This window comes from Syngnathus floridae, chromosome 17 (assembly GCF_059516105.1).
Source record: "Syngnathus floridae isolate MCC-2025c chromosome 17, RoL_Sflo_1.0, whole genome shotgun sequence".
Lineage (NCBI taxonomy): Eukaryota > Metazoa > Chordata > Actinopteri > Syngnathiformes > Syngnathidae > Syngnathus > Syngnathus floridae.
Window position 1 is genome coordinate 4,722,222 of NC_142429.1, and position 24,714 is coordinate 4,746,935.

The following is a 24,714-nucleotide window of genomic DNA, read 5'->3' on the forward strand; positions in this document are numbered from 1 at the left end:
ATTTGCTGCTGATGACGAGAGACGTGATCGTCATGGACGCGGTGCTGGCGCGCCTGCGGGCCACGAGTGTGATGCTGACTGACTGTTAGTTTGTTCAGACGCAGCAGCGGCGGCGGAAGCCAGTGTGTTTGCCTGTTACGTGAACACGCTTGCAAGAAAAAAGCGAGGCAGAGCGCTCGTGTTGTGCTGTCGTGTTTTGAAAAGTGCTTTCACTGTTCAAAAACTGCTTGTAACAACAATAAAGTGACAAGTGAAGTAAAGACACACACTTTTGATTCGTAGCGGAGGTTTTCGTTGTTTCCATGGAAACGAGCCATCCAGTTGATCTCCATTCAGTGTCCTCAGGTAAAAAGAGGACAACTGAGTAACAATGAATATGAACATCTTTTAGATTCATTTGGGGGAGGGGGGGCTGCATGAGAAGAGACCACAACTTGGATTCGGATAGAAAACCGTTGCAAGCGGTTGTAAGTGGGCGTGGCCTCACCTGCCAGTCAGGCTCATCAAACAAAAGGTACATGTTTGCTCAACTTGTGTGAGCAGATGATCCAGAATGACTCCCCTAAAACATTCACACACTCTGGATCCACTTCACGACGGGAACATGCACGAGTCCAGGTATAGTTATTTTTGAACTCGTTAGAATGCTTTTTTTCCCCTCAATACTTTCTCAAAACATCTTTAGTTTGTTTTTTATGGCTTGACTGTTGTCACTTCTGCACCATCACTTCCGCTATATTTGCCTGTGGTACTCCCCTGACAAATGAAAGCACACTTCATCTAGGGTAGTAACAGAAGCAAAACCAAGAGGATCCATTACACTACCATTGTCCTCCCTGACAGCCCTAAAAATGGACTACATATTTAAATTTTGCACTTTAAAAGTTGTGATATTTGTCCAGGCATGCCCTGAAGGAGATCTTGATCTGCTACGCCTCGGCCACCCAGCTTGACATGTCTACCGTGAGCCGCTTCTGCAAAGATATGTCCGAGTGGAGGACGCAACGCGAGAAGGAGATGGACACCATAAGAGACATCGGCAACAGAGCGGAGCTGAAGTTGGGCAAGAATCTCCTGGTGTACGTGAAGAGCAAGATGGCTGCGGAGAACAGGCGAACCGCACTGGAAGCGGCGCTCGCCGGTGTGCTAAAGGACGTCTTGCTCGGCTTGGAGGAACTGGATGTCTTCGTGGAGGCGCTGGAGAGGCTGGCCACTACCTCACTGCTCGTTTTCCGTGGCGGGGTGGTGAAACTTGCACAAGGGGTTGGCTGCTGCGATGTGGCATTTGCCGTGGCTGCGGCACGCCGGGCCTGCCCCCTTGCTGCCGAGTTGAAGCAAGATGCTAAAGTCTTCTTCTTGCCCAGACTGGACAACACAGCCGTGCTGGCCTATCTTCTCGACAAATATGTGCAGACCGCGCAACAAATATGCCTTCTCCTAGACAAAAGGTAAACCACTGGAACGGACAACAAAACTGCCTTAGCCATTAATCATTCTGGTTCCATGCTCTTCATCTAGCAAGTTCTGCCTCAACTTGGTCTCCAAAGCTGGCACAGAACTCCGTGTAGATCTCCCTGAGGAATTATCTTCAGACGACACGTACAGGATGTTTCGTCACATTCAAAAGTGTAGCCACATCAGGTGATGCCGGATTCAAACCCAGAATCCTTTGACTGTGAGGCAGATCTAGACCACCCTGAACTTTTTCCACATCGCTGTCTTCTCCAGGAATGACGCAGATTTCCGGTTGGTGTTCCGGCTACAGGAACATGCGTGTCACCGCTTCCTTGCCGAGTTCAGCCAGCGTCGGGCCAGAATGCTGGAGCTTCTGGACCAGTTGGACCAGAACATAGAGGGGCTGGTCAGGGAGAACAAAGGGGTGAAGCTCTCCAGTGTGGCGAGCAGCACATTGGGCCTGGTGAGTGGTGCGCTGTCAATTGCTGGCCTGGCGCTCGTTCCCATCACAGCTGGCACCTCGCTGGTTCTTAGTATGACCGGATTGGGTCTCGGTCTTGCCAGTTGGGCTAACTGCGCAGTCACCTCCGTCGTGGACTACAAACTGAAACAGAAGTGCATGAAGAAAGTCAGTGGGGTGATAGAGAACTTCATTGAGGACGCTGAGTGTCTGGACGACATCACCAGCGAGACTCGGCTACTCGACGCAGCAGTCACTGAAGTTCTCTGCGAGGAGACTACGAGGAGAAGCGTGGGCTTGGTCGCAGACGTCAGCTCTACTGTGAAGACACCTCCACGCAACCAGGAGGTAGCCACAAGGGTGGGGAAGGTGGTCATCGTTGGTGGGAAAGCGCTACGGAATGTCCACCGGGCCGTGGCAGACGCCCGCAACGTGGGCAGCGCAGCCCTCAGAGGATCCGTGGCGGTGTCCCACGCGGCCAGAGCTGGACTCATTCCGCTTAACGGAATCTTCATTGGTATCGATATTGTTATCATCTGCATGAGCGGCGTCGCTCTGGCCAAAGGATGCGAGACCCGAATGTCGCACTTTCTCCGAGCCAGGAGTGCTCTCTGGCGGGCGGAGATGGAATCCTGGCAAAGGATGTACGACTCACTGGTGCGGGGACTGGAAACTTTTGGCGAGAACAGGGCTGTCCTAGAGGCGGCGTTTTACCTTGATAACAAACGGGGACACAAGCAACGTTGCAGCATTCAGTAGCACCCAGAAAGTCCTGGCGAGCCACCACAGATGAAAGTCTTGATGACATTAGTTCAACTGAAATTGTACAAAACTTGTCAAAGCCAAGCAAACACACCTGGACGATGTACTGTAAATATAAATAAAAAAACAACCATCCTGAGACATTTCACTCTGTAAAGATTAAAAGATTAAAGTCCCAATGATTGTCACACACAACTGGGTGCGGTGAAATTTGTCTCTGCATTTAACCCATCCCCGAAGGAAGCAGTGGGCAGCAGCGGTGCCGCGCCCGGGAATCATTTGGTGATCTAACCCCCCAATTCCAACCCTTAATGCTGAGTGCCAACCAGGGAGGCAATGGGTCCCGTTTTTATAGTCTTTGGTATGACCCGGCCAGGGTTTGAACCCACAACCTTCCAGTCTCAGGGCGGACACTCTACCACTAGGCCACTGAGCTGGTCGTGAGACTATCCAGACTATCATGTTTTCATTCGTTGAACTGCAAGAATAAATTTTCAAAATGATAAATTCATATGTTCAATTGCTGCAGTATGTAATATTTCTAAAATTGAAAGTTGTGACTTGCTACCGGGTGCTTTGTGATGCATGTCAACCTGCAAGGAGAATTTCCTGTTTCTTTGAATGTTTAAACATGAAGAAATAATGTTGACTCTTTTACACTTAGGCGATATTGAAATCGCACAGGTTGCTTTTCTCGTTAAAGTGGTACACCTGCAAACTCCCGGATGACATTTATTGAGGAGGGGGGGAAAAAAAACAGTTTGAGCCAATTGGATTTTATTGATTGGGAAGTTAAATGCATGTGTGTGTGTGTGTGTGTGTGTGTGTGTGTGTGTGTGTGTGTGTGTTTGGCAGGTTGTTTTGGTCACCGGGCACCGTGTTTCAGTTCTCTTCGTCTGGAATTATAAGAAAATATTTTACCGTTAGTCTCCACGGCAGTGGGTCAGCTGATTAACTTGAGCGTCTTCACCGTCTCACCTTCTTCCTCCTCATCTTCTTCATCCTCCTCTTCATCCTCCTCTTCGTCGGAGCTGAATGTTCCGTCAGGCAGGCTGTAGACGCGGATGACTTGCTGCGGGGGCAAGCGGCGAGCCAATCAGAAGGCAGTGCCCTCATCTGAGGGAGGGTCGGGGGGCTGCTTACCTTGTTGGGGTCCTTGAGAATCAGGTACTTGCCCTCGTCCAGCTTGCGGCAGATGTCGATGACGCAGCGTAGGATGCCCCAGGCGTTCTCCATGCTCAGGTTGATCTGGCTGGCAAACTCGTTGGGCTTGAACTGCTGGGTGCCCAGAACCACGTGACGGGCAGAATCCTTCACGTGGTAGCGGGACACGTAGCTGCACCCGGACATTATGACAAATTGTACTCAGAATAATTGCAACATATTAGAAATGGGGAAACATTTTTTCAATGATTTTGAGCTTTTTGAAACATGTTGCCATTTTTGTGAAGCAAAGTGTCCTGGCTTCAAACTGACCCCAGCTTGAGGTACTCGGAGCCGGCCAGCATAGCGCAGCAGGTCCAGCGAGCCAACTTGTAGCTGTTGTTCTTGAGCTCGGTGGCCAAGACGGCACCTCGCTGAGAGTCCAGTTTCTGGCGCCAGTCAACGCCGTTGCAATGCTGCCAGGGAAAGACGCAACCGTCACGATCAGATCGTCCAAATGTTAACTATGCGATCTTACCCTCGAGTCCCACTCGTTGAGGGTCTTGATGTTTATGAAGGACACTTCCCCATTGGCGCCTGTCATCACTCCGTCGTGCTCGCAGCGGACAATCAGGTCAATGTCTTCGCCCAGCTTCCAGTGGCGGTACCTGTAGGCAACAGATGCCACCTCGCTCTTGTCCATGTCCTCCTCCACAAAGGGGTTGTTGGCAGGAAACTTGTAGCGCTCTCCGCCCTGAAGTTCATACAAACCCTCGTTCAAAATCTCGTCTTGGCAGACATCACTCACTCACTTGTTCTCTCTCTCACCATGCGCAAGCACTGCTGGCTGAAGTTGTGGTTGATGTAGGTGGCCTCCATGGCCAGGTTCCGTGGGGAGTTGAAGGAGTTGCCTTCGTCCTGCGGCGGCTCGTTGGCCGTCTCGCTCACAGTCAGCAGATCTTGACGGGCGCCGCACACGTGTCAAGTCGCCGCACACGCAACAAAAAGGAGAGGCGGCGATGCGACCACTCACCAAAGTCGGAGTTGTCGCGCTTGTCGAAGAACAGCTTGTTACCCACTCGTTGCACGATAATGTCCCAGGAGTTGACTGAACGCGTGCAGCACATCAGGGTGGCCAAGATGGCGTCCGTGGCAAACACATTGCCTTGGGTCTTGGCCAGCTTAATAGAGATAGAGCAATAACAATGCTTTTATTGTGCTCATATTTTTTTGTCTCTCTCTCTCTTTTTTTAAAAATTCATACGGGAATATCAAACCTCAAGACCGTACCTTGCGGATGACGGGGTCGTCGGTGGTGGTGACGGTGTGGAAGATCCTCTTGATGCTCTTCAGCGACTTCTCGTTGCGAGTGGTGACGCGGTCGAAGGCTTTGTCGTAGTACTCCAAGGCGCCGCAGCACTCGCTGTGCAGGATGCCGGCGGCGTTAAGCGGGGAGATGCAAGACACGGCTTCCAAGGCGGCCTTACATGTCCACGGGGTCGGCCACTTCCATGTAGCGCATCTTCATGAGTCTCGGGAAGTCCATCTCCTCCTTCACCTCCCAGTCGCTGCGCACCTCCACCGAAGAATCTCTGGGCTTCAGCTGAGCCTTGGCACAAAAATTAAATTAACAATGGGTGCTCTTTTGTGGAGCAAGTAAATGGAGCCTATCTAAAAGCTTCAGAGACTAACAGAAGGGACAATGTGTTAACCAAGCATGTGACATCCTCAAGCATTAAAAAAAAAGTATGAAATCTAACTCAAATGTGGCTGTACCTGAGACCTCTGGTCCCACTTTTGACGAACGCCAAATTGCTTCTGGAACTTCTTCTGCAGCCGCATTCGATCCCTGCAAAGACAAAAAGTGGAGGGAATGAATACACACTGCAGACTGGCTACATTTTTTTTCTATGACTAATCATCATCGGACCTCTCCTTTTGCTTGGCGCTCTTGGGCAGTAACTGCATGTTGAACGGTGTCAGGTTCCTTCGGTCCTTGTCCCTGCGCAAGTTCCTCTGTCGGAGCAAAATGCAAAAAGTCAACCGGATGACACGGTCGAGGTTTTCTCACTGCGAGTGCTGAGTGGTTACCTGAGCAAACCTCATGCGGTTCCTCTGATAGGCCGTCTTTGGCATCTTGGCCGTGTCCACCAGTTGGAAGCTGGTCTCGTCCTCCTCGTGGAAGTAGGCGTACTGACTGCCGCCTCCAAACTGAGACGAGTACTTGTCTGTGCGTAGAAACACATGGAGATCCAAATGTCGGTTATTCCATCGGTCACTCGAGTAATGTTCTCACATTTTGGAGGCTTCAAACTTAAAAGTCCAACTCACTGGTGTATCTTTTGTCCTGATAAGTTGCCCCGGTCCAGTCGGCGACCTGACAACAAGACAACGACAACATAGTGAGTGGAGGTAGCCCAAATGAGTGACAAACCGTCCCGAAAGATTGGAGCAGACCTTCCCTAGGCGGTCTCCTTTACTGAACGGCTGGTAAGGCATGTCCTTGAACTTCTCTGGCACGGCACAGGGACCCCATCCCGACGGGTTGTCCTGGATCACGGGTGCGTTGAACTTGGCCATGACCTGCCCATGGGATTTCATGAGTTCAAGTATTACACTTTGGTAAGTTGGCAGCATTTAGGCCAGTTTAGCCATGTTCCAAAGGGTCTCAGGCTTTAATCAGCACAGTTGTCTCCAGCAGGGCACTCCAAAAAGGGAGGCACTGCTCAGATTGCGCAGTGGGCTAGTCATCACGGACCCTTCGACACAATTTACTATTTACAGCAAGTAGGGACTCCTAGGTAAATTGTTAACAGAACTATAGGCATTTTTACACCAGAATTCCCTATTGATGGGATTGATTGTCAGTTATCTACCCACTGAAGACAATCGAAGGTTATCTGAATAAACGAGTAAAAGTGTCTGACGTCTGCACACACTTGTCTTATTGCTAACCAGGCGATAATATAACACCTCCATGGGAAAACTGCGAAGAACAAAAATAAAAACTTTGTAAGTGACGTATATTGGTCAAAGGTTATATCACAAGACAAATGTTCAAATTTGATCAGAGAGAAGCTCAATCCGCCACCGTGGGCTACTGCTGCTAACGCTACAAGGCCAGTCATCACGCTGGCTGCTTCGGCTAAGCTAACCAGCTAGCAAAGTAGTTACTCGCACCAACCTTAATTTGGTTCTTATACAACACAGCGCGCAAGGAAGTCATTTACGCTTATCTTTGCGCTGGTCGTCGTGTTCTTACCGTATCCAACGTGACGGATTATAAGTGGCTTAAATGGGACCGGTGTTCTTCGGAGGAAAAGTCTCCGGAAAGGGAGCCGGCGTGAAAGGAAGTGGCTAACTGCCGTGAAGCTGAATAGTGCTGATGTCGTAAAGCGTCGCAAACATCACAATCATTTTGATTACGTAAACGCTAACTGTCGTACTGTATCTTCTTCAAGATGATTTGGCCGTACAAGACTGATGCTGAAAAAGTTCAAACTACGGACAAAGTTTATAAAAATATGTAATTATATTCATACTTTTTCTTTCCGTCGTACAAGACTGTTGAAATGTTGAAAAAGTTCAAAATACTAGTTGCAGGGTTGATAAAAATATTTAATTATATACTTCTTCTTTCAGCTGCTCCCTTTAGCCACAGCAGATCAATTGTTTCCATCTCACTGTCCTCTGTATCTTCCACTGTGAAAACAGTATCTATTTTGTTTACAGTTGCATGAAGATATTCAAACAACAAGAAATACTTAGTCCACATTTCAACTTGAACATTCAATTGTTTATTTGTGAAAAAGTCTCTTCAAACCCTCACAGCGTTGAAACTGTACAATCAATAATTTAAAAAAAGAAAATGTTTGTCACTCACACAACACACACACATGCATTCGTATCTCAGATTCAGCAGCTTTCAGCCCCAAAATAGTGTTTAAATCCATTTTACAACACTGTTTCTTGACACAAAGCCAATCAGAGGGCATCCCCTGAAGCGGTTCCATCGTGCACCCTTTTCTCAAGTAAATTAGAATCTCAGGAAAAGAGGTCGTGCATACACACAAAGATTTAAAAAACAAAAATCCTTTTTAGTCCATTAGTCAGCAACAACAATGCTTCTTTCTTTTCCTGCATATAAACAGAGAGAAACACTCTTCTAGAATTCTTGGCAACGTCACTGAGCCCAATTCGAAAAACTCAAGTGGCACAAAAACATTTGTTCCATTTGCTGCTAGTCTATCTTACACTGCATCCAGAGTCGGGAACTCAGGGCATATAAAACAACACAAACGACACAAAAAAAAAAAAAGTGGTTGTTTTATGTCACAGGTAGAAGATAAAGTCGTACATGAATTATCTGAAGATATGTTTTTTTTCCCTCTCATTTTGTGCATGTTGTGCCACCAGTGGAAAAGCAGTAGCAAGGGCTGGCAGGAAGGAAGGAAACACATTCCCAACATCAGCAGTGCCACTCCAAACACAAAAATCCACCACACACTTGTGCCTGGAACATTTTCAGTGCGGGATTACAACCTCAGGCTGCTTCACCAAAGCCGACTGATGTTACTTACATTCCTCCATCCAAATGTTCATTTTGTTGTACTAAAATTTGCATTTTCCATCAACATTTCCTACCAAAAGGAGAACAAATGAATTTAGCAAATGACATGCATTCGACACACTTGATTCGCTTTAGTGGGGCCCAAAAAACAGATCTGGGCCTGGGATCTTGAATTTGATATGAGGCCTAAATGGACAAGAGCCACGCTGAAAAAAAAACCTCAAAATACAAGTGATAAAACACTGACATGATCTGCTAACGCTGGAGGAGGAGGTGGCGTTGCTGTTGGATAAAATGGTGGCAAGACAGAGTGAATTGAGGAAGGAGGAAGATGAAAGCGTAGCGAGAAGCTGCAGCAAGAGCACCAACGACAACGGCGACGAAGACGCCCTCCTGAGATGCAAGCAAGGAGCATCCATTATTCAGCAGCAATGAATCACGGGATGGCGCCAGGCCGACATCAAAAGACTCGGGCTGCGTTTCGAATCATGTGCTCGTTTGCCTTCTCGCTAATCACTACGCAGCAAAAGGGTCACGCTTGCCAGTTTTCTCACCTGAATTATTCCCAGTGCTCCCGTCTTAAAATAGAACGCCACAAGCAACCAAAATGGTCGATCGGGCCTCACAAACTCTTGCTGAAAATAGTCCTAGTTCTGAACTTGTGCTTAGTGGGACTGCAACCGTTCCATATGAGCAGAGAGAGTCAATTAAATTATGGGGGACACTGTCATATAATAATTTAAAATACACCTTATGACACATGGCAACACGCTTCTGAGTGAATCGCCTCCACGGTGAGATTTAAAAAGAAAAAGAAAAACTGCCATGATAAAAATTTAATGGGGGCTGAACGGCGCATTTGCGCAACGTACCTCAAATCCATCACACTAGGACGACTCCCTGTCTCTAAAAAAAACCTTTCCCAACCCCAACATGAGATAATTTTAGCCAGATTTGGAGGGAGGGAGGCAGGTGTAGTGGTCTAAAAAGGGGCGAAGCGCAAGTCGCAGCAGTCGCAGTAGGCAAGTCAAGTTAACAAAATAAAGGGGAAATCAACGAGAGTCCATCTCTTGTGTCACGTTCGAAACAACCGTGAGGGACCCGAAAAAGTCACAAGCTGCAGAAGAGTAAGAAAATGGAAGCTTGGTGCAGCCAATTGTTCCCATTTCAGACGCGCTAACAAGTCTGCTCGTCACAGGTCAAGACCGGGAACAAGTCAGGACTCGTTTGCTCCAATTGCATTACATGCGAAGGCTGCTACGACGAGGCGCTCCAAGTGTCTGAGGCGACGACGCAAGTGTGTACAGGTTTGTGACAGAGTGTGTGTGTGAACATGTGAGTAAATGACTGTGTGTAAAGACAGTCTAAATGTGAGAGGAGAATGTGACGTGTGAGTGCGAGCGAGAGAGGAGTGTGTGTGACATGTACAGTATATGAAGATTGTTCTCAGGAGGTGTACGCAACAGTGTGTCACCAGTCCCAAGCGTGCGTGAAAGTGCTTGTGTGGAAGCGGGCGTGCGACACGCATGAGGCCAAAGAGCTTTTCCGCATGTGCTTGTGTGTGAGGCCGTTTCCCAAAGTGGAACGACTTGTAGCTTATTTCCAAAGCAGATAAGAAGACGTATGAAGAAAGGAGAAAAAACAAAACAAAACAGAGACACTCGATGAGCGCGCGTCTGTCTGTACAAGCGGAGGAAACTCCTTTTGTCTCTCACATGACTGGCGGCGGGCCGGAGCAGCGGGACTCTCGGACACGTCGGACTCGTTCTCCCGTCAAAGCTTGGTGCCAAAGGCTTGGCGGCCCGGCCCAGCCCGGCACTTGCCCACCGTTGCTGCCGTCAGGTTGGAGAAGGGAAAGCGGCAGTTAGGAGATCTTGCAGTTGCTGCGTGTACAGTTCTGCGGGGGACTTTGCGGGGGCCGGATGGACTTGGAGCGCTTGAGGCTGTTGCCCTTGGAGCCGCCAGCCGGGTTGGCCAGTGAGTAGGAGCGTCCGTGCATCATGACGGCGTTCATGCCGTTGGCCATGGAGAAGGACTTGAGGTGCGACTTGATGGCCACGGGCAGCGGCAGCTTGTCAATGAGGTGGACCGGTGTGCACGACACGATGGCCCGGCAGCACAGGTCCTGCAGGCTGAAGACTGACGGAGACATGGAAAGGATTAAACTCATGCCTCAAGCCACCACTTTGCTTAGCATTGCAAGTATATTATTATTGTTGCAAGTGTGGCACGATGCAAGTCCCACGGCAAAGAAATTGGGGACCCACCTCGGTTGGGTTTCCAGAACTTCTCCATGCCGTGGCGCATGAGCACGATGCGCGACAGCTCAGTGAAGGACTCGATGACGTTGAAGTTGCACAGCGGGCTGACCTCGAAGAAGGTCATCCCGTTCTTCTCGGCGTAGGCTCGCGCCTGCTCGGTGGGCACCTGCCGCTTGAAGGCCAGGTGCAGCCGGTTGCCCACCAGGATGCGCGGAACGCCCGGCGCATGCTGAAGAAACACAAAGAAAAACATGCAGGGACATTACGGAAAATAGTATCAAGCAATTCAGATACATAAATTCCCCAAATAGATTTAACGAAATTCAATTGACTAAACAAAAGATGAACAGAGTCCGTGTAGTGCGTAATTTAAGCAGATGGCAGCGAGATCAATAACTCAGGAACCTCGTCAATCTCTCGGATCCACCTGTCGATGCCGTCGAAGGACCAGCGGTTGGTGATGTCATACACCAGTAGGATGCCCTGCACAAGAAGGAGAAATTAAACGCCATCCAGGAGAACGCCGCCAGAGGTGCGACGTCTCACCTGAGCGCCGCGCGAGTACGAGCGGAAAATGGTGCAGAATCGTCCTTGTCCTGACGTGTCCCTGAAGACCAGAAGGGAAACAAGAATTCAGGACAAGTGGAAGGCACCAAAGTGCGATACTCCAAAGGTTGGAACTGCTCCATCGGCATCCAACATACCTTTGAAATACGTTTTATCTTAGTGAGGTTGCTTGGTCGTACTCACCAAAGCTCCAGCTTCACCCTCCTGCCATCCAGAAGAATAGTGGTGGTCTTGTAGTCGATGCCTGCAAGAAGAAACAGACGAAGAATGCAATTGTCACTTCTCCCACAATGCAGCACTGCAGCGAAGGTGAGGATGGACTTGCCGCGGTCATCAGTCAGTGCAGCATTGTAATTTTTCAAGTTTGTTTAACGGCCGAAAAGAAAAACCAGTCCGACTGCACCTGCCGCTTCGTGTCTGGACATGCTCCCCTGTTGGATCTTCTCAACCGGTCCCTGCGGTTTTTCTTGCGGGAAAAGACCTGAGGCCAAACACCTGAATCACAGGCTGACGACTGTTTTCCCGCTTTTTGTTTTACTGTCAGCAGAAGCCAACAAAATGTGAGCTCGGTCCAACAATTTGATTGATGCCACTTAAGCATAGGAACGTTAGACACACTAGTAATTTGGACTCGACGTCAATTAGCGGCCACTTGCTAACATCACCACCATCAACATCCTGAGATCCTGCGAGCTTGAGTGCTGAGCTAATTCCATTGCGCAGTTGCAGAGAGCGCATCCTGGGATGATCAATGGTTCTTGTGATGTGTACGCTCGATGCTTCTATTCTGGGAGATGAGAGAGGACGACTCCTTCAAAGAGACGACGACGGCGACCATGTGGAAGAAGACACCCGCGGCGTGTATGAAACTAGCCTCATGGGTAGATGACGCATTGACGCATCGATTATGAGAAAAAGGTCTCAACCTCACGGCTCCTAACAAATGCTGCCTGTAGTTGAGCAAACAAATGCTTCCGGCCGCCATGCGAGGAGGGAAATTCTAGCAACTCTTTCATCACACGGATGAAGTAACTGTGACACTGGTCCATCTGACCACACTAAGAACACCAACACAACACGCACGTGCGCACAACACAACCCCACTTGTGGGCTTCTTGCCTGAAAAACAACAACAAAAAAAGCCGAAGGGACATTTTGACCCAATCACAAGCTTCTGCTTCTTCTGTCCTGATTTCCTGCCGATTAAATATTTACTGTGGTTGCACAATGCTCTTTCTTGCTTTTAGACAGATGGCGTCGGACTCACTGTTGACTTTTCCTCACATTTGGACTTCAGCTCTGAAATTGTACGTATCAAAAGCACAAGTGGTACCTATCGGTGAACCATTTCAGCTCTACGTCCAGAAAAAACGACTCACCGCTGCTGTAGGCGTAGGGCGACTCGGCTGAGCCGTCTTGCAGGCTGTCCAGGATCTCGCCCTTGCCCACGTCGCTGTCGCCCACAAGCAGGAACTTGAGCAGGTAGTCGTAGCTTTTCACCGGGCTGCCCTGGCTGCCCATGACCTCCTCTCACATGAGCCCTGGTGAGCAAATCCATGATGAGAGCATCGTAACGAACATGTTCACGGTGGCCGGAACGTGCTGACTTCACACCTATGTGTCATCTGTAAATAAATGCGCCACTGGGCTGACAACAATTCACCAATGGGATGTGGGCTTGAGGCAAACAATAAATATAATTGTCTAACACTATCGAATGGCAAAAGACACTGTCTGTGATCCAGTGCAGACAGATGAAGGTGAATTTAGGAGGCTATCACATTCACTGTCTGAACTATATGTATGTACACCATAAAGTGTTTTTATGTTGTTTGTTTTTAGATAGCTATTGTCTTATCCCTTGGAGAAATTTTACTTTCTGGCTTTTTCAGGCTGATTAGTAACCTTTTGTAATAGTTTAATGAATGTGGGTTTTGTGAAATTTGTTTTACATCTTCATTGAAGAGATAATGTCATAAATTGTTGTGTGGTTCTTGAGAATGCATCTTACACGGCACAAGTACATTTGATTTAATTTATTCGAATTAACAAGTTCACTTTTATGAACCTTGAATTGAACTCGTATTATGCTGATTGGAGTGTTTCACCCTTAAAAACGGTTAGTGGGAAGCTATTTACGAATTATTAACGAGAACAACAAGCTACACCTCCGCCGCAAAAGCTAACACGCTAGCATCCTTCCCACATCTGACTGCCGCTAACGTCATCGAGTATGCGCCACAAAATATATATTTTTTAATTCTATTCCAGGACACCCACACCGGTCACATTCACGCCGACTTACGCGAGTGAGTCAACTGTTTCAAATAAACATACACACCGGTGTTAGCAGAGAGCTAGGTGATGCTAACCTGATGGGCTCCACTTCCAGCGACGTCTGCTTGATTTCAGGCCGCCTCGTCGTCTTCTGGTCCGGCTACGAAGATTACTGGAATGCCCCGCCGTCACATCCAGGGAACGGCGTTATACGCGAGGGCAAGAGAGAACAGCGCCACGGCGGGGATTTTTATACTTCCACTCCAAATTTGTGCTCGTCCTTCGCGTCAATCCGTGGCGTCCATGTTTCTCCATTCTTCCGAGCCATGGGTAAAGACAAGCCGAATGACGGTGAGAGATCTGCGGATAGCTGACAGATTGCAGTTGGGCAACTCGTTCCAGCTTTGAGCGCCCACCTCCTTATTAGCATGATTGGTTGCTTTCCTCATAGAGGTGGACACCATTGGTTGTAGGATGCTGCCATTCAAACACCCTTGTCAACAACACGCAAAATAATGTAAAAACAGTCAAATTTATCAAAATTTCACACATTAAATACAAACACAGAATCATGATACTTATTTTAAAAAATACATATATATATGTATGTTTTACATTCCGATAGCTGCAAGACTCCGCCCGCCTTCCAGTAAGTCCCGCCTTTATATTCGCATGATTGGTTGTTACGTTTTACAACGTGGAAGGAGAAACCAACATTGGTCAAAGAGAGTTGTAAATCAAATTCAACAATAACAACAACACGCAGAGGTAAGAGGAAACAAGCAAAAAGTTTCACTAAAGTTTAAACAGAGACAGACTCAGTAACTATGACAAGAATTATAAAATATCTTTTGTTTTTGTGATAATATAGAAATGTATAACTGTTTTCAATTCCTCAGTGGTTGTACTATCAGGTTATATGTAAATCTCTTTGTTACAGCGGCACATTTTGTGAAATGCACAATATGAATAAAGTTCAAGCTCCAAATTTTCCTTAAAAAGCATAAATTGTTTTGTGAGAGATACAGGCATAAACATACACTAATGATTGATGAGATGGGAATATCACTCTTGTCAGTTTATGGCCAGACTGAAGACATTTGAAGGGAATAAAGTTTGGAAACTATCAGATTCTTGGGAGGAGTGTTTAATGGCAAAGGCTCGACATGAGAGCATTATGGAAAAGTCAATAAAAACGAGTACAAATCAGTCACAAATAAGACAACTCCTCCACTCCAGTACACTAAAAATATCATTAGAGGCACAATATGAATAACACTTAGAAATTATAATTATAATAGAATTACAAAAAAAAATTGCATAAAATCACAGCTTGTCTATTTCACATCATTTGGTCTAAATTAAGACTTCAATTAATTAGATTTAAAACATAAAAATCAAATTCACACACAAAAATTAGAGCTTGACCTGGTGTGAGCATTTTTTGTGGTGGCTAAAATGACCATCGAATTCATATTTTTTACACACAAGTACATCTGCAAAATTTGTTATTTTTTTAGTATAATTGCTATTTTTTATTTTATTTTATACACAATAGTACTTCTGCAGCTCAATACACAGTAAGTAGTAAGTACCTGGATGACAATTTCAGCGTTAAAAATATCAATAGTTAAATAAATAACATAAGAAAAGGGTTTGAGAAATGGTACACCTGTAACTTCATCACAGGGTGGTAGACATTTTTAACATAAAATATTTGAGTGTTAGGAAGTCAGTGTGGGGTGTTAATGCCCTCATATCTCATTTGAAGTAAAATATCACAAAACTGGTGCCTTTCCAAGTCAGAACTGGTCGCTGTAGTGATCAGAGCAGCTACCACTTTAGTTTCCATTTCCTCTCTCTTGCCTGCGTCCATCTGTTTCCATTTCATGACTTATTCATTTTGTGCTGCTTAGTCAGTCAGTTAGTCAGTCTTGGCGGCGTGGCTCTTGGTGCTGGTGTGCCTCCATGGGTAGATGAGCTCCCCGACAAAGAGCTTCTTGGCCAGGGCGCCCCATGAGTCCTTGGGGTAACAGCTGTAAGTGGGCGTGCGGTACGTGTCAACCACAGCGCTGCTCTTCAGCGGGTTAATCTGACAACAAAAAGCAACAAAATCAAAATTCACCAGAAATAATCGTGTGGAGGTTAAAAAAATGCTATAATTTATGCTCTAGAGAAATTAAAATAATAAAAACTGACCTCCATGAGCAGGTGAAGAGCAGTTCCGGGCTCCTCACTTAGCACCCTGAACCTCACACCCTCTGAACGGCAGGTGGGGCCCATCACACACGAGAAATAACAACAACAGAATTATTACGTTGTTCTTGTGTTCATTACGTGAACAATGTGGGACGACGGTATACCTGCGAGTCTGTACGGACGACACACACGAAGGCCGATGGCAAAGAGCGGGAAGGAGTTGATGAAATCCACACTCAGGTGGATGACGCCCTGGAACAGGATGATCACCAGACGCAACTGGACAACACATGCACACTCATGATGCACAAGCCTGCCAAATATCATTTATTTATTTTTTTTCTTACCAGTGCAAAGACCAAGTAGTAGAGGGCTGTGGTGGGCAGCAGGAAGAGTAGGATGGTAAACAGCAACGTACCAAGGAATAGCTACAACGACACAAATAACGTTCATACTGTATTGTCCCTGTGAATTATTAGTAGGTAGTGTGTCCAAAGTAATATGCGTGCGCCGCTACCTGATCCAGGTCGTAGGAGCAGGAGTCGACCCTTTGCCTCAGAACGTTCCACTTCTTGCCCCTGAAGAGCCGCCATAGCGAAGATAGGCCGTAGATCTTCAGGCAATACAGCCTGTCACATTCAGACAACATGTTACAACATTGAGACTTGAAGCTAATAAATATGCAATTATATTTCATCATGCAGCACTACCCCGGGCTATCTTTAGCGCAGATGCATTATTCACTGCAGCCTCTTTTCGGCCTCACAATCCATTATTAGCAGCCGGACTCAAACTTAAAGGAGGAGCCAGGCACTTGAATGAGAACCAGAACTATGACTGAAACTTTGAAGAGCAACAGAAGGTAGAAATGAGAAAAGCCCGCCCCCTGCAGGTGAATTATTGACCTGGCTCCGTAGACGTAGAAGCAGTAGATGTGGAAGGTGAGAAGCGCCACCATGTCGGACAGCAGAGAGAGGGCAAAGGTCAAACCCAGGCACGCCGACAGGCCGCCGTACCACAGGATGGACTCCATGAACGGAGACAACAGTTGCACGTAATCTGAGACATCAGACAACAGTTTTGGTACAACAAAGACAAAAAGCATGTATATAGTGTGTGTGTGTGTGTGTGTGTGTGTGTGTGTGTTGTACACTCACTGATCCACAGGTGAATGTGATAGAGGAAGAAACGACCCAGCACCTGGTCCAGGGCCCGGTTCATCTTTAGCCCAGCCGGGGCGCCCATTAGCCACTGCAGCAGATCCTGTAGCTCCTTCGCAACATGCTAACCAGAGAGAAAAAGATGGTTTTACGTACCTGTGATAATAAAGCAAAACTGGAACTACAACTAAAATTGGCATCTAAACTCCAAGTAGAAGCCCAAGTGGAAAAAGTATTAGTGCAGTCACTCGTACAAGATCTGGAACCTTGACTGCCTATTAGTGTTGAGTGCATGTTCAAAAAACAAGCCTGGAGTGTGTCTTACGTCTGCAGTGGGAACGAGCATGTTGGATATCATGCTAATATGGTCATCTCTGTAGAGCCAGGAGGCCAGCAACAGACCCAGACCCACATCCATCAGGATGGAAACAAACATGTTGGCCTTTCTGCACACACACAGAGAAGTAGGACAAATTCAAAGTACAACTGGCTGGAATTAATTGGACAGGGAAACGAAGGGGAGCAGTGGTGAAACCTGATGAACTGCGTGTGATTCTCGGCCGATTTTGGTGAGCTGAGAGTCTTGAGGTGTTGGGTCCTGTGGCTGAGCTGTACACACGACGAAAACTTGGACCACAGAAAGGGTAGCGGGAAAACATCAAAGACCCTGCAGAGGACCACAACGACACACAACACATATCACGCTAAGGCAAGTTAGTATAGCAAAGCTTAGCATGTCCCTTCTTCTGACCGCATGCTGCAGATCCAAGTCCACACGGCCAGTATTCGGCTGAGGAGCACGCAGAGCGGCACAGAGGCCTGTTTCAGGAGCTCCACAATGATGCTTCCCTCTCGACCGTCAGACTGCCAATGGGTGGACTTCAGCGGACCATCGTCATACTTGTCCAAGAAAAATAGGGGGCCGCTGCTAGACACCGTGTAGAATACCTCAACATACAACACAACAAACATTACTTACGGAAGTACTAGAAGTAAAGTACAAGAAATAAAATTGGAACTGGGAGAGCAACAAGAACAGCAACTACAACTGGGACTGCAACTAGGATTAGAACAATAGCTCAAAGTGGAACTAGAACATGAATTGGACTGAATTTAGTGCAACCTGGTGTCAAACCATGTTTGTACCTGTCTCAACTCGGATGGCAAAGCAGCTTTGGATTCGGGGACACCATTCTGGACGGGATGAAGCTGTGACAACATCACCTTCCTCTGCTCGTAGTGGACAAAGATCACCTTCTCCTCCTCTTCTTCACTCTCCTCTTCCACTTCCTCCTCAGTCTTCTTCACCTCTTTTGGTGGTGGAGTGTGTCCGAGGAGGTGGCAGGTGAAGCCTTTCTGGCCCATGCGGCGGCTGATTTGGAGCCAGCGTTGCTGGGGGAACATGGTGCTCAGGTCCTTCAGGAAGCTATCCATGCCCTCCTCGCCTTCCTGAGGTAAACTCCACGAGCCCAACACAGACAGTTCCACGTGGCTCTTGGCTGCCATCTGGCACACAGAAAAACACGACAGGGATTAATACCAAAACTGTGATTAAAACTAGAACTAGTACACGTGGTATACCTAGCCTTAAAGTAAAATCAGAACTAAGTATTGAAATTGGAACCAACAATTGCACTAGGATTGGGACTAAAATCATATTAGTTGTTGATGGTGCATTGTGTGTTTTGCCAGTAGGCTACTTGTAGCCTACCTGCTGTATGTAGCGTTTGACGTAGCTGGGAATGAACGGGTAGTGGATGACGGCCAGCACCACGGCAGAGTCGTGCTCCGGAATCCAGCGGCCCACCAGCAGACCGCTGGCTGCGCGGTTGCAGCATTGAGGGAAGAACACCTTCAGAACCATCACTGATTCACCTTCTTTTGTCTACACCTGGTGTTTTACCTGCAAAAGTAGCCAAGAAATTAAATGATATCATCATTGCCCACTTGGTGGTACCACAATCACCATCATAAACGATACAGAACCTATTTGATAGACCAAATGAAAATGGCAGTGTTTTTAGAATAATACTGGGGCGTGTGTATGTAATAACATCATCGACTGTCCTCGTTATTGTCCTTCGTGAAGGACACAGGACCCGAGGCACACGTTTCATTGATTTCCTGCCCACTAAACAGTACTAAAGCTCAAAAACACTAATATGTGAAAAAATAAAGAACGAGGCGTGCCGTATAGATTTACTTTCCATAACTGTAGCACTTCTACGGTACGGGATATAAAGTCAAGTTCATTATCATTGTGAGATTTTGCACCCGTAGATCAAAATGTGACAGTTAAACGGGAATTCGGTGTCACTATAAAATGGTTTGAATGTGTAGTGGAGTTAAGATCACGTCAGTAAATATATTTGTCTTCTTTTTATTTTTTTACCTTATTGTCAAGCGTAAAAGTTTTGCCTTCCGTCCGAGGAACACAATTTGTTAGGCGGCCATTTTGTTTGTTGACAGTCCTACACGTTAAAAGTTCCGACGAGGAAAAAACTCCGGAGTTTGGTGTTCATTTTTTTTTTCTATAAGACTTTTTTTCATACAGCACTCAAAAGAGAATGGAAATAGTCTCCGTATTAAAATTAAACCATTCACATAAAATATTTTTGTTTTAATATTTACCTTTTTAAAAAAAATAATAATAATCCGTTGCTATGTAGTCTTTCTGGAACAATGAAATATCACAACGCTTCCGTGGCTTTAGTAGAAACCGATAGTAATTTATATATTCATACTCACAGTGAATGAGTGCAAGTGAGTGCTGCTGCTTCTGCTGTCAGCAAATAAGGAGTCACCCAACCGTTAAGTGACTTATCTCCTTTCGCAGTGACACAGCAACAAAAAGGCGGGATAACATTATCGCAACAGTTTTGTTTTAAAATTATGCGCTTTAATTTATTTGTAATGTCTCAAACTATATGGCAAATAGTTTGTGAGTTGTGCAAGATTCAATCATGACAGGACCGTTTCCCCAATCCCCCGATGGTTCTGACTTTTGGCTATAAAACACTAAAAACGCCAGAGAAAAGTTGTTAATCAAGAACGCATAAACTCTTGCGTGGAACTCTCGCGATACATTTTCCGATAGAAACGGAAGTAAACAAGGGACACGTGAATGATGGAGCGGGCTGAGTTAAATAAAGACGTTCCCTCAAGAAAACAAAACAGAGCTGACATTGTTAAACAATTCCAGTCGCGTTTTTTCGCCACCAGTCGCCTCGTATTATTCCCTTGGACGGTGAGTGAAAGCTTTTATAATGTACATTATCGTGTTGTTTGCCAGCGTAGTCATGAGAAAGCCACGTGCCACTGTTTAATCAAATATCTTGATGATAGTTCCTTCATTTTACAGTTTTTAGAAAATGAATTGGAACGCAGCAAATCATCTGACCTCATCTTAGAGATTCTCAAACAGGTAAACGGTGTACACACCTATTTGACAAATACTTAGGTATGAAAAGTCACAAAATTGAGTTTGTGTCAGACATGTTTTCACACACTGTGCCGGAAGTTCCCGCCGTCACCACGATACAGGAAATGCTTTCTCTCCGAGCTCATAAGACGGGTGATTATTTTCTTCCCCTCGTCCCGCCCGTTACGGTAATGTGGATGCTATCGTCACGGTGATGCTCATCTTCAGGTGGAGACAGCAGGATGCGAACCTCTAGATGAGCTCTACGATGCTCTGGCGGAGATAGTGGCAGCCCAAGAGGTGGCCGAGGGATACCGGACCTACATATTGGTACCAAAGTGACCCCATCAAGGATACAGAAGCTGTTTAATGGTACCAAACTTACATCACACACTTAATTGGGTCCATGTTTTCTTTAGCCGTGCGGGGAGCCTGTCAGCTTGTTGGAGAATGTGGCTTTAATCTCAGAGGGGACGACCGGTCTGGTTACATGGGAGGCGGCCCTTTACATGGCCGAGTGGGCCTTGGATCACCCGCAGATCTTTGCTGGGAGGTACCACAATCTACAAGAAAATCACCTCTAAACTTGATGAACAAGAAATTCTCCGCTGCAGGAATGTTCTGGAGCTGGGCAGCGGTGTGGGTCTGACTGGCGTGGCCGTGTGTCGCTCGTGTGGTCCTTCCTCGTACGTCTTCACCGACTGTCACCAAAGTGTCCTCCAGAGACTCAGAGAAAACTTGAGCATCAACGGACTCAACAAAACTAGCACCAGCAGGACCCGAGTCAGCGTACAAGAGCTGGACTGGACGAAGGTGACGGAGGAATGCTTGAATGACATCAGCGCAGACGTCGTCATAGCGGCAGGTCTGACCTTCAGCAATACTGCAAAATGTTCCAGGATGCTACAGAAAATGTCCTTTGCCGAGTGTGTTGTTTCCTTTATACGTGTTGCAGATGTGGTGTACGATCCTGATGTTGTTGTGGTTCTGGTCCAGCTTCTGTCCAAAATTTTAAAGCACGGTGGTGGTCAGGTTCCCACTGAGGTTCTCATCTGCTCCACTGTGAGGAACCCGCAGACTTACGCCGGCTTCAAGCGCAGTCTAAGTAAGATGACGCAGTCTCTCACACTGATTGGCCAATTGTGTCCTGGAGGCGGAGTCCTAATGACATTTGATTGACAGGTGTTGCTGGGATCGGCCACCGGGTGATGAGCGGCGCTGTCAATCACATCTTTGAGTACAACAGAGAGTCTGAAATAGAGCTTGTTCAATTGTTTGCGTGTCAATAAAGTTTTTTATTATTTACAAAAGTGGAATGTTCAGTTACAATTCAACATGGCGTCAGTTTGGTTTGAGTCCCTGTACAGTCACCTAGAAGAAGAAGATGACAATGAGGACAAGAGCGGAAGGACGTTTTGGTCCCAGTTGTCGTCCCAGCGCTGCCCCCTGCTGGCACGGAGGTTCCTCCTGAACGTGCCCAGTTTGCTGTCAGAGCTGGGGAAGTCTGACAGGAGACTCTGGAAATGCAAAGATAAGGATACTTGTAGATTATTTTATTTATTGTCTTTAATTGAGCAAGTCATCACTTGATTAAGATGTCACCTTGAGCTGCTGGGCCAACTGCGGGCTGTTGGAGAAGATCAGACCGTTCAACTCGTGCTTCACCAGCTCCTCTAGGCTGTGTGGGAACCAAGAGATGTTTTTTAAACAAAATAATTTATTAAGAATAAACCAAATGAAAGTAGGAGCCTTCCTTTTTTTCTAATTACCTTACTTTTTGGTTGCACTGTACTTTACGGCGGCAAACTTACCACTGGAAGTGGATGGCACACACGGGCAGGCAGCATCCAAACATGTCCACCACCTTCATGGGCAGGTCCAGACCGCTGGAAGACTTGTGCAGACATACGCCAAGGTCAGCACAACCTAAAACCAAACAAACCATTTAAAAAAAAAAAAAAAGCTTTGAGGTGATCTTTTATTCAGTGGATTAGTAGAAAGCACACTGGCGGCTGCAGGCCATATCGATGCCACCAAACCCCAACGTTAAAAAGTGCTACGTGTATTTCAATCTCACCTAACAAGACAGGATAGTCTTCCGCCTCCAGCCAGGGCGTGCAGATCTTCACATGCTCCAAATGTAGACCGTCAATCATCTTCACATAGTGCTCCTTCTGAGGACCTTTTCCTTCACGCGCAAATAAAAACAGACAAGTTGATCACGGCTCACCATTAAACGTCAACGCCGATCGTACCCGTGATGACGCAGATGAGCGGCGGCAGAGTCTCCCCCGCTAATATGAACTCTTCGTATTCTGTCAGGAGCAAGGAGGAGAAACTCAAACAATTAACTTGATCGTAGTGAAGAAGAGTTGTTGCAGTACCTTGAAGAGCCTGCAGGAGGACGGAGAAGTCTTCATCCTCTGCGGAGGGACAACAACGTAATGAATGGACGAGTGTCCCAAATCACCCATAAAAAGCATTATTTTTATTTCTCTACTTGTGTATAATGCAGTAGCCCGATTTGCTTGTATCCTTTAAGATCAGTGAATATGTGTTTGGCACCTGTCCAGCTGGTACTGCTGATGAGCAACACGGGGCGATCTGGCTTCAAGGTTATTGTGTCCTTGTCAAGGTCTCGCACAGAGAAGACGGTCTTCTCGTTCTTCTCCCTAACATCATCATCATCACTGATGGAAAGAAAACACAAAACAAATATTAGTTTGTGGTGAAGTAGCATGCGGCTAATAGACAATAGATGTTCCAAAATAATGTGACAATCTTTGTTTGAACGGCAGCGCTTGCCTACTGTGCCGAAAGGCGGGATATGCGCGCGAAAGCCTCACAAAAAGTTGGTGCCGCTTCTCCAGTGGTGTTTCTCTGAAGATGTCTGCGGGTCTGTCGTAGAGAGTGGTCGCGCTGCAAAGACACATCATAGTATATATTCAACGGTTAGCATGCGGCTAAGATTCATGAGTTCCAATTCCTACTTGATGCCCCAGTTCCTGTGCAGGTCTTCCTTCATGGCTTTGGTCACACACAAGTGCTGGGACGCCAGAGGACCAAACACATGCTCGTACCTGCGGGAAAACAACATCAAGTTTGAGCTACGTTTTTGATTTATGTGACCATTTTACAGAAAACTGACACACACCACTTTGCGAGGCGCACAAGGGGGTGTGCGTGGCCGTGGCTGAGCGCCATGATGGTGTAGCCGTAGTTGTGCCAGTCGACCAGCAAGCGGCCGCCTCGGAGGACGCACGTTAGCCACGCCGAGGCCATGCCCGGCAAACCTGGAGGGTTCTGGGAAAAGAAAATGTAAATTAGCACTTGAGATCACCTCAAGTCGGGATCGGCTGTCGGGAGTCAGGTGACTCACCTGCATGAGTGTGTGAGCATGTGGTTTCAGCATCAGTAGAACCACCAGAACTTGTGCAAACTGAATGGCCACTTTGGTCACGTAGGTCAAAATCTTTGGACCACCTGAAATATTTTGAATATTAAAAAACACGGCCCCTTCACACACCATTTACCAATTGCCTCTGTAACTCAAATTAGGGGGGGGGGGAGCAAAGTGCCTCTGATTCTTCTGATTAACGTGAAATAAAGTTCGAGTGTTCTAGGAGGCTTTTGTGATATTTTTGTCAGCCCATCTTACAGCACAGGTCATGGTTCCCGAGCATGACCTATTTGTCTGTTTTTTGTCTGTATATGCCTTGATAAGAATTGGGACAGGCAGTCGCTTACCTCTGATGCCTTTGACTTCTGCAATGGGGACGATTTGAATCCTGTCGTCCCTCAACACGTCTCGGTGAGGTAGGCTGTCTAAACGTAAAGCAATCATGAACACAAATCAGATGCACATCGAAGGTGTATAAATGCCCGTATTTTACCTAAATATCCCACAAGAGCGACTTGAAATCCATGTTTACTGAGCGACAGCGAGTGATACTGCATGCGGGGACTACGACCGATGTCCCCAAGCACCAGCACGCACACCCGCCGCTCGCTGTCACCGTCCCGCCGCCTCAATAGGCAGCAAAGCATAATCGTGAGGCCCATGACCGTCACCGACACCAGCGGCCAAAAGATGCCCGAACCGGTGAAGCAGAACACCGCCATCAGAAGTGAAAAAAGCGCAAAAATAATTAGAATGGGGAGAGGAATGCTGGAAGAGGGCGCCGCCATATTTGTTTGGGATTTGAGATGACGTGGAATGTTGGAGGCGGTTCTACTGATTTAAAGGCACAGCAGAGGTTTGAGCGACATCGCGTTGGAATAAAATTTTATTTTTTTTGCAATTTAATTGCTCGGTTTGTCTCGATTATATACAATTTTTGATCAACCTAATTTTAGCAGAAAGTGGCATTTATGTAGATATAGCTCTACATAACTTATTTGGGTTCGCAAACCAATGTGAATCAAAACAAGAGCACGCA

At 46.8% G+C, this 24,714-nt stretch overlaps 6 protein-coding genes and 1 non-coding gene across 11 annotated transcripts; 2 read left to right on the forward strand and 5 right to left on the reverse strand.

Moving 5' to 3' along the window:
- Positions 1–462: 462 nt before the first annotated feature.
- apol (apolipoprotein L) lies at positions 463–3,110 on the forward strand. Its single transcript, XM_088358338.1, has 4 exons — positions 463–618; positions 903–1,448; positions 1,519–1,641; positions 1,729–3,110. Exons 1-4 carry the CDS (start codon positions 554–556, stop codon positions 2,672–2,674), a joined length of 1,680 nt encoding a protein of 559 aa, XP_088214464.1. The 5' UTR covers positions 463–553; the 3' UTR covers positions 2,675–3,110.
- A 327-nt stretch (positions 3,111–3,437) lies between these two features.
- eif3d (eukaryotic translation initiation factor 3, subunit D) lies at positions 3,438–7,221 on the reverse strand. 2 transcript variants are annotated; one of them, XM_088358340.1, is made up of 15 exons: positions 7,083–7,221; positions 6,278–6,403; positions 6,152–6,197; positions 5,912–6,048; positions 5,751–5,836; positions 5,597–5,669; positions 5,308–5,423; positions 5,111–5,243; positions 4,854–5,001; positions 4,649–4,779; positions 4,359–4,574; positions 4,154–4,296; positions 3,821–4,013; positions 3,656–3,749; positions 3,438–3,573 (listed from the first exon to the last, which is right to left on the reverse strand). In XM_088358340.1, the coding sequence occupies exons 2-15, from the start codon at positions 6,398–6,400 to the stop codon at positions 3,560–3,562; spliced, it is 1,653 nt and encodes a 550-aa protein (XP_088214466.1). In that variant the 5' UTR covers positions 6,401–6,403; positions 7,083–7,221; the 3' UTR covers positions 3,438–3,559. The 2 variants fall into 2 exon arrangements, with proteins under 2 accessions (XP_088214466.1, XP_088214465.1); XM_088358339.1 differs by having other exon boundaries at positions 5,308–5,429.
- LOC148383764 (small Cajal body-specific RNA 18) lies at positions 6,484–6,580 on the reverse strand. The gene has a single exon (XR_015853854.1).
- A 373-nt stretch (positions 7,222–7,594) lies between the features above and the next one.
- LOC148383765 (ras-related protein Rab-40C) lies at positions 7,595–13,900 on the reverse strand. Its single transcript, XM_088357313.1, has 7 exons — positions 13,591–13,900; positions 12,598–12,759; positions 11,402–11,462; positions 11,198–11,258; positions 11,057–11,134; positions 10,658–10,880; positions 7,595–10,529 (listed from the first exon to the last, which is right to left on the reverse strand). Exons 2-7 carry the CDS (start codon positions 12,737–12,739, stop codon positions 10,255–10,257), a joined length of 840 nt encoding a protein of 279 aa, XP_088213439.1. The 5' UTR covers positions 12,740–12,759; positions 13,591–13,900; the 3' UTR covers positions 7,595–10,254.
- A 726-nt stretch (positions 13,901–14,626) lies between these two features.
- pigq (phosphatidylinositol glycan anchor biosynthesis, class Q) lies at positions 14,627–19,927 on the reverse strand. Of its 2 annotated transcripts, none has more exons than XM_088357306.1 (13): positions 19,603–19,927; positions 18,566–18,757; positions 18,001–18,360; positions 17,606–17,802; positions 17,390–17,521; positions 17,180–17,300; positions 16,852–16,978; positions 16,600–16,753; positions 16,212–16,323; positions 16,042–16,122; positions 15,859–15,973; positions 15,695–15,756; positions 14,627–15,587 (listed from the first exon to the last, which is right to left on the reverse strand). In XM_088357306.1, the coding sequence occupies exons 2-13, from the start codon at positions 18,716–18,718 to the stop codon at positions 15,420–15,422; spliced, it is 1,782 nt and encodes a 593-aa protein (XP_088213432.1). In that variant the 5' UTR covers positions 18,719–18,757; positions 19,603–19,927; the 3' UTR covers positions 14,627–15,419. The 2 variants fall into 2 exon arrangements, with proteins under 2 accessions (XP_088213432.1, XP_088213431.1); XM_088357305.1 differs by lacking the exon at positions 19,603–19,927 and adding an exon at positions 19,247–19,349.
- eef2kmt (eukaryotic elongation factor 2 lysine methyltransferase) lies at positions 19,916–21,585 on the forward strand. 3 transcript variants are annotated; one of them, XM_088357311.1, is made up of 8 exons: positions 19,916–20,101; positions 20,216–20,278; positions 20,375–20,428; positions 20,504–20,605; positions 20,695–20,828; positions 20,890–21,140; positions 21,231–21,380; positions 21,458–21,585. In XM_088357311.1, exons 1-8 carry the CDS (start codon positions 19,979–19,981, stop codon positions 21,562–21,564), a joined length of 984 nt encoding a protein of 327 aa, XP_088213437.1. In that variant the 5' UTR covers positions 19,916–19,978; the 3' UTR covers positions 21,565–21,585. The 3 variants fall into 3 exon arrangements, with proteins under 3 accessions (XP_088213437.1, XP_088213438.1, XP_088213436.1); XM_088357310.1 differs by having other exon boundaries at positions 19,919–20,101; positions 20,348–20,428; XM_088357312.1 differs by lacking the exon at positions 20,375–20,428.
- Positions 21,547–24,498, reverse strand: alg1 (ALG1 chitobiosyldiphosphodolichol beta-mannosyltransferase). The gene is made up of 13 exons (XM_088357307.1): positions 24,169–24,498; positions 24,023–24,100; positions 23,655–23,758; positions 23,430–23,578; positions 23,266–23,355; positions 23,081–23,194; positions 22,841–22,965; positions 22,660–22,698; positions 22,531–22,590; positions 22,353–22,463; positions 22,087–22,201; positions 21,878–21,953; positions 21,547–21,792 (listed from the first exon to the last, which is right to left on the reverse strand). The coding sequence occupies exons 1-13, from the start codon at positions 24,461–24,463 to the stop codon at positions 21,643–21,645; spliced, it is 1,506 nt and encodes a 501-aa protein (XP_088213433.1). The 5' UTR covers positions 24,464–24,498; the 3' UTR covers positions 21,547–21,642.
- Between the last annotated feature and the right edge of the window lie 216 nt (positions 24,499–24,714).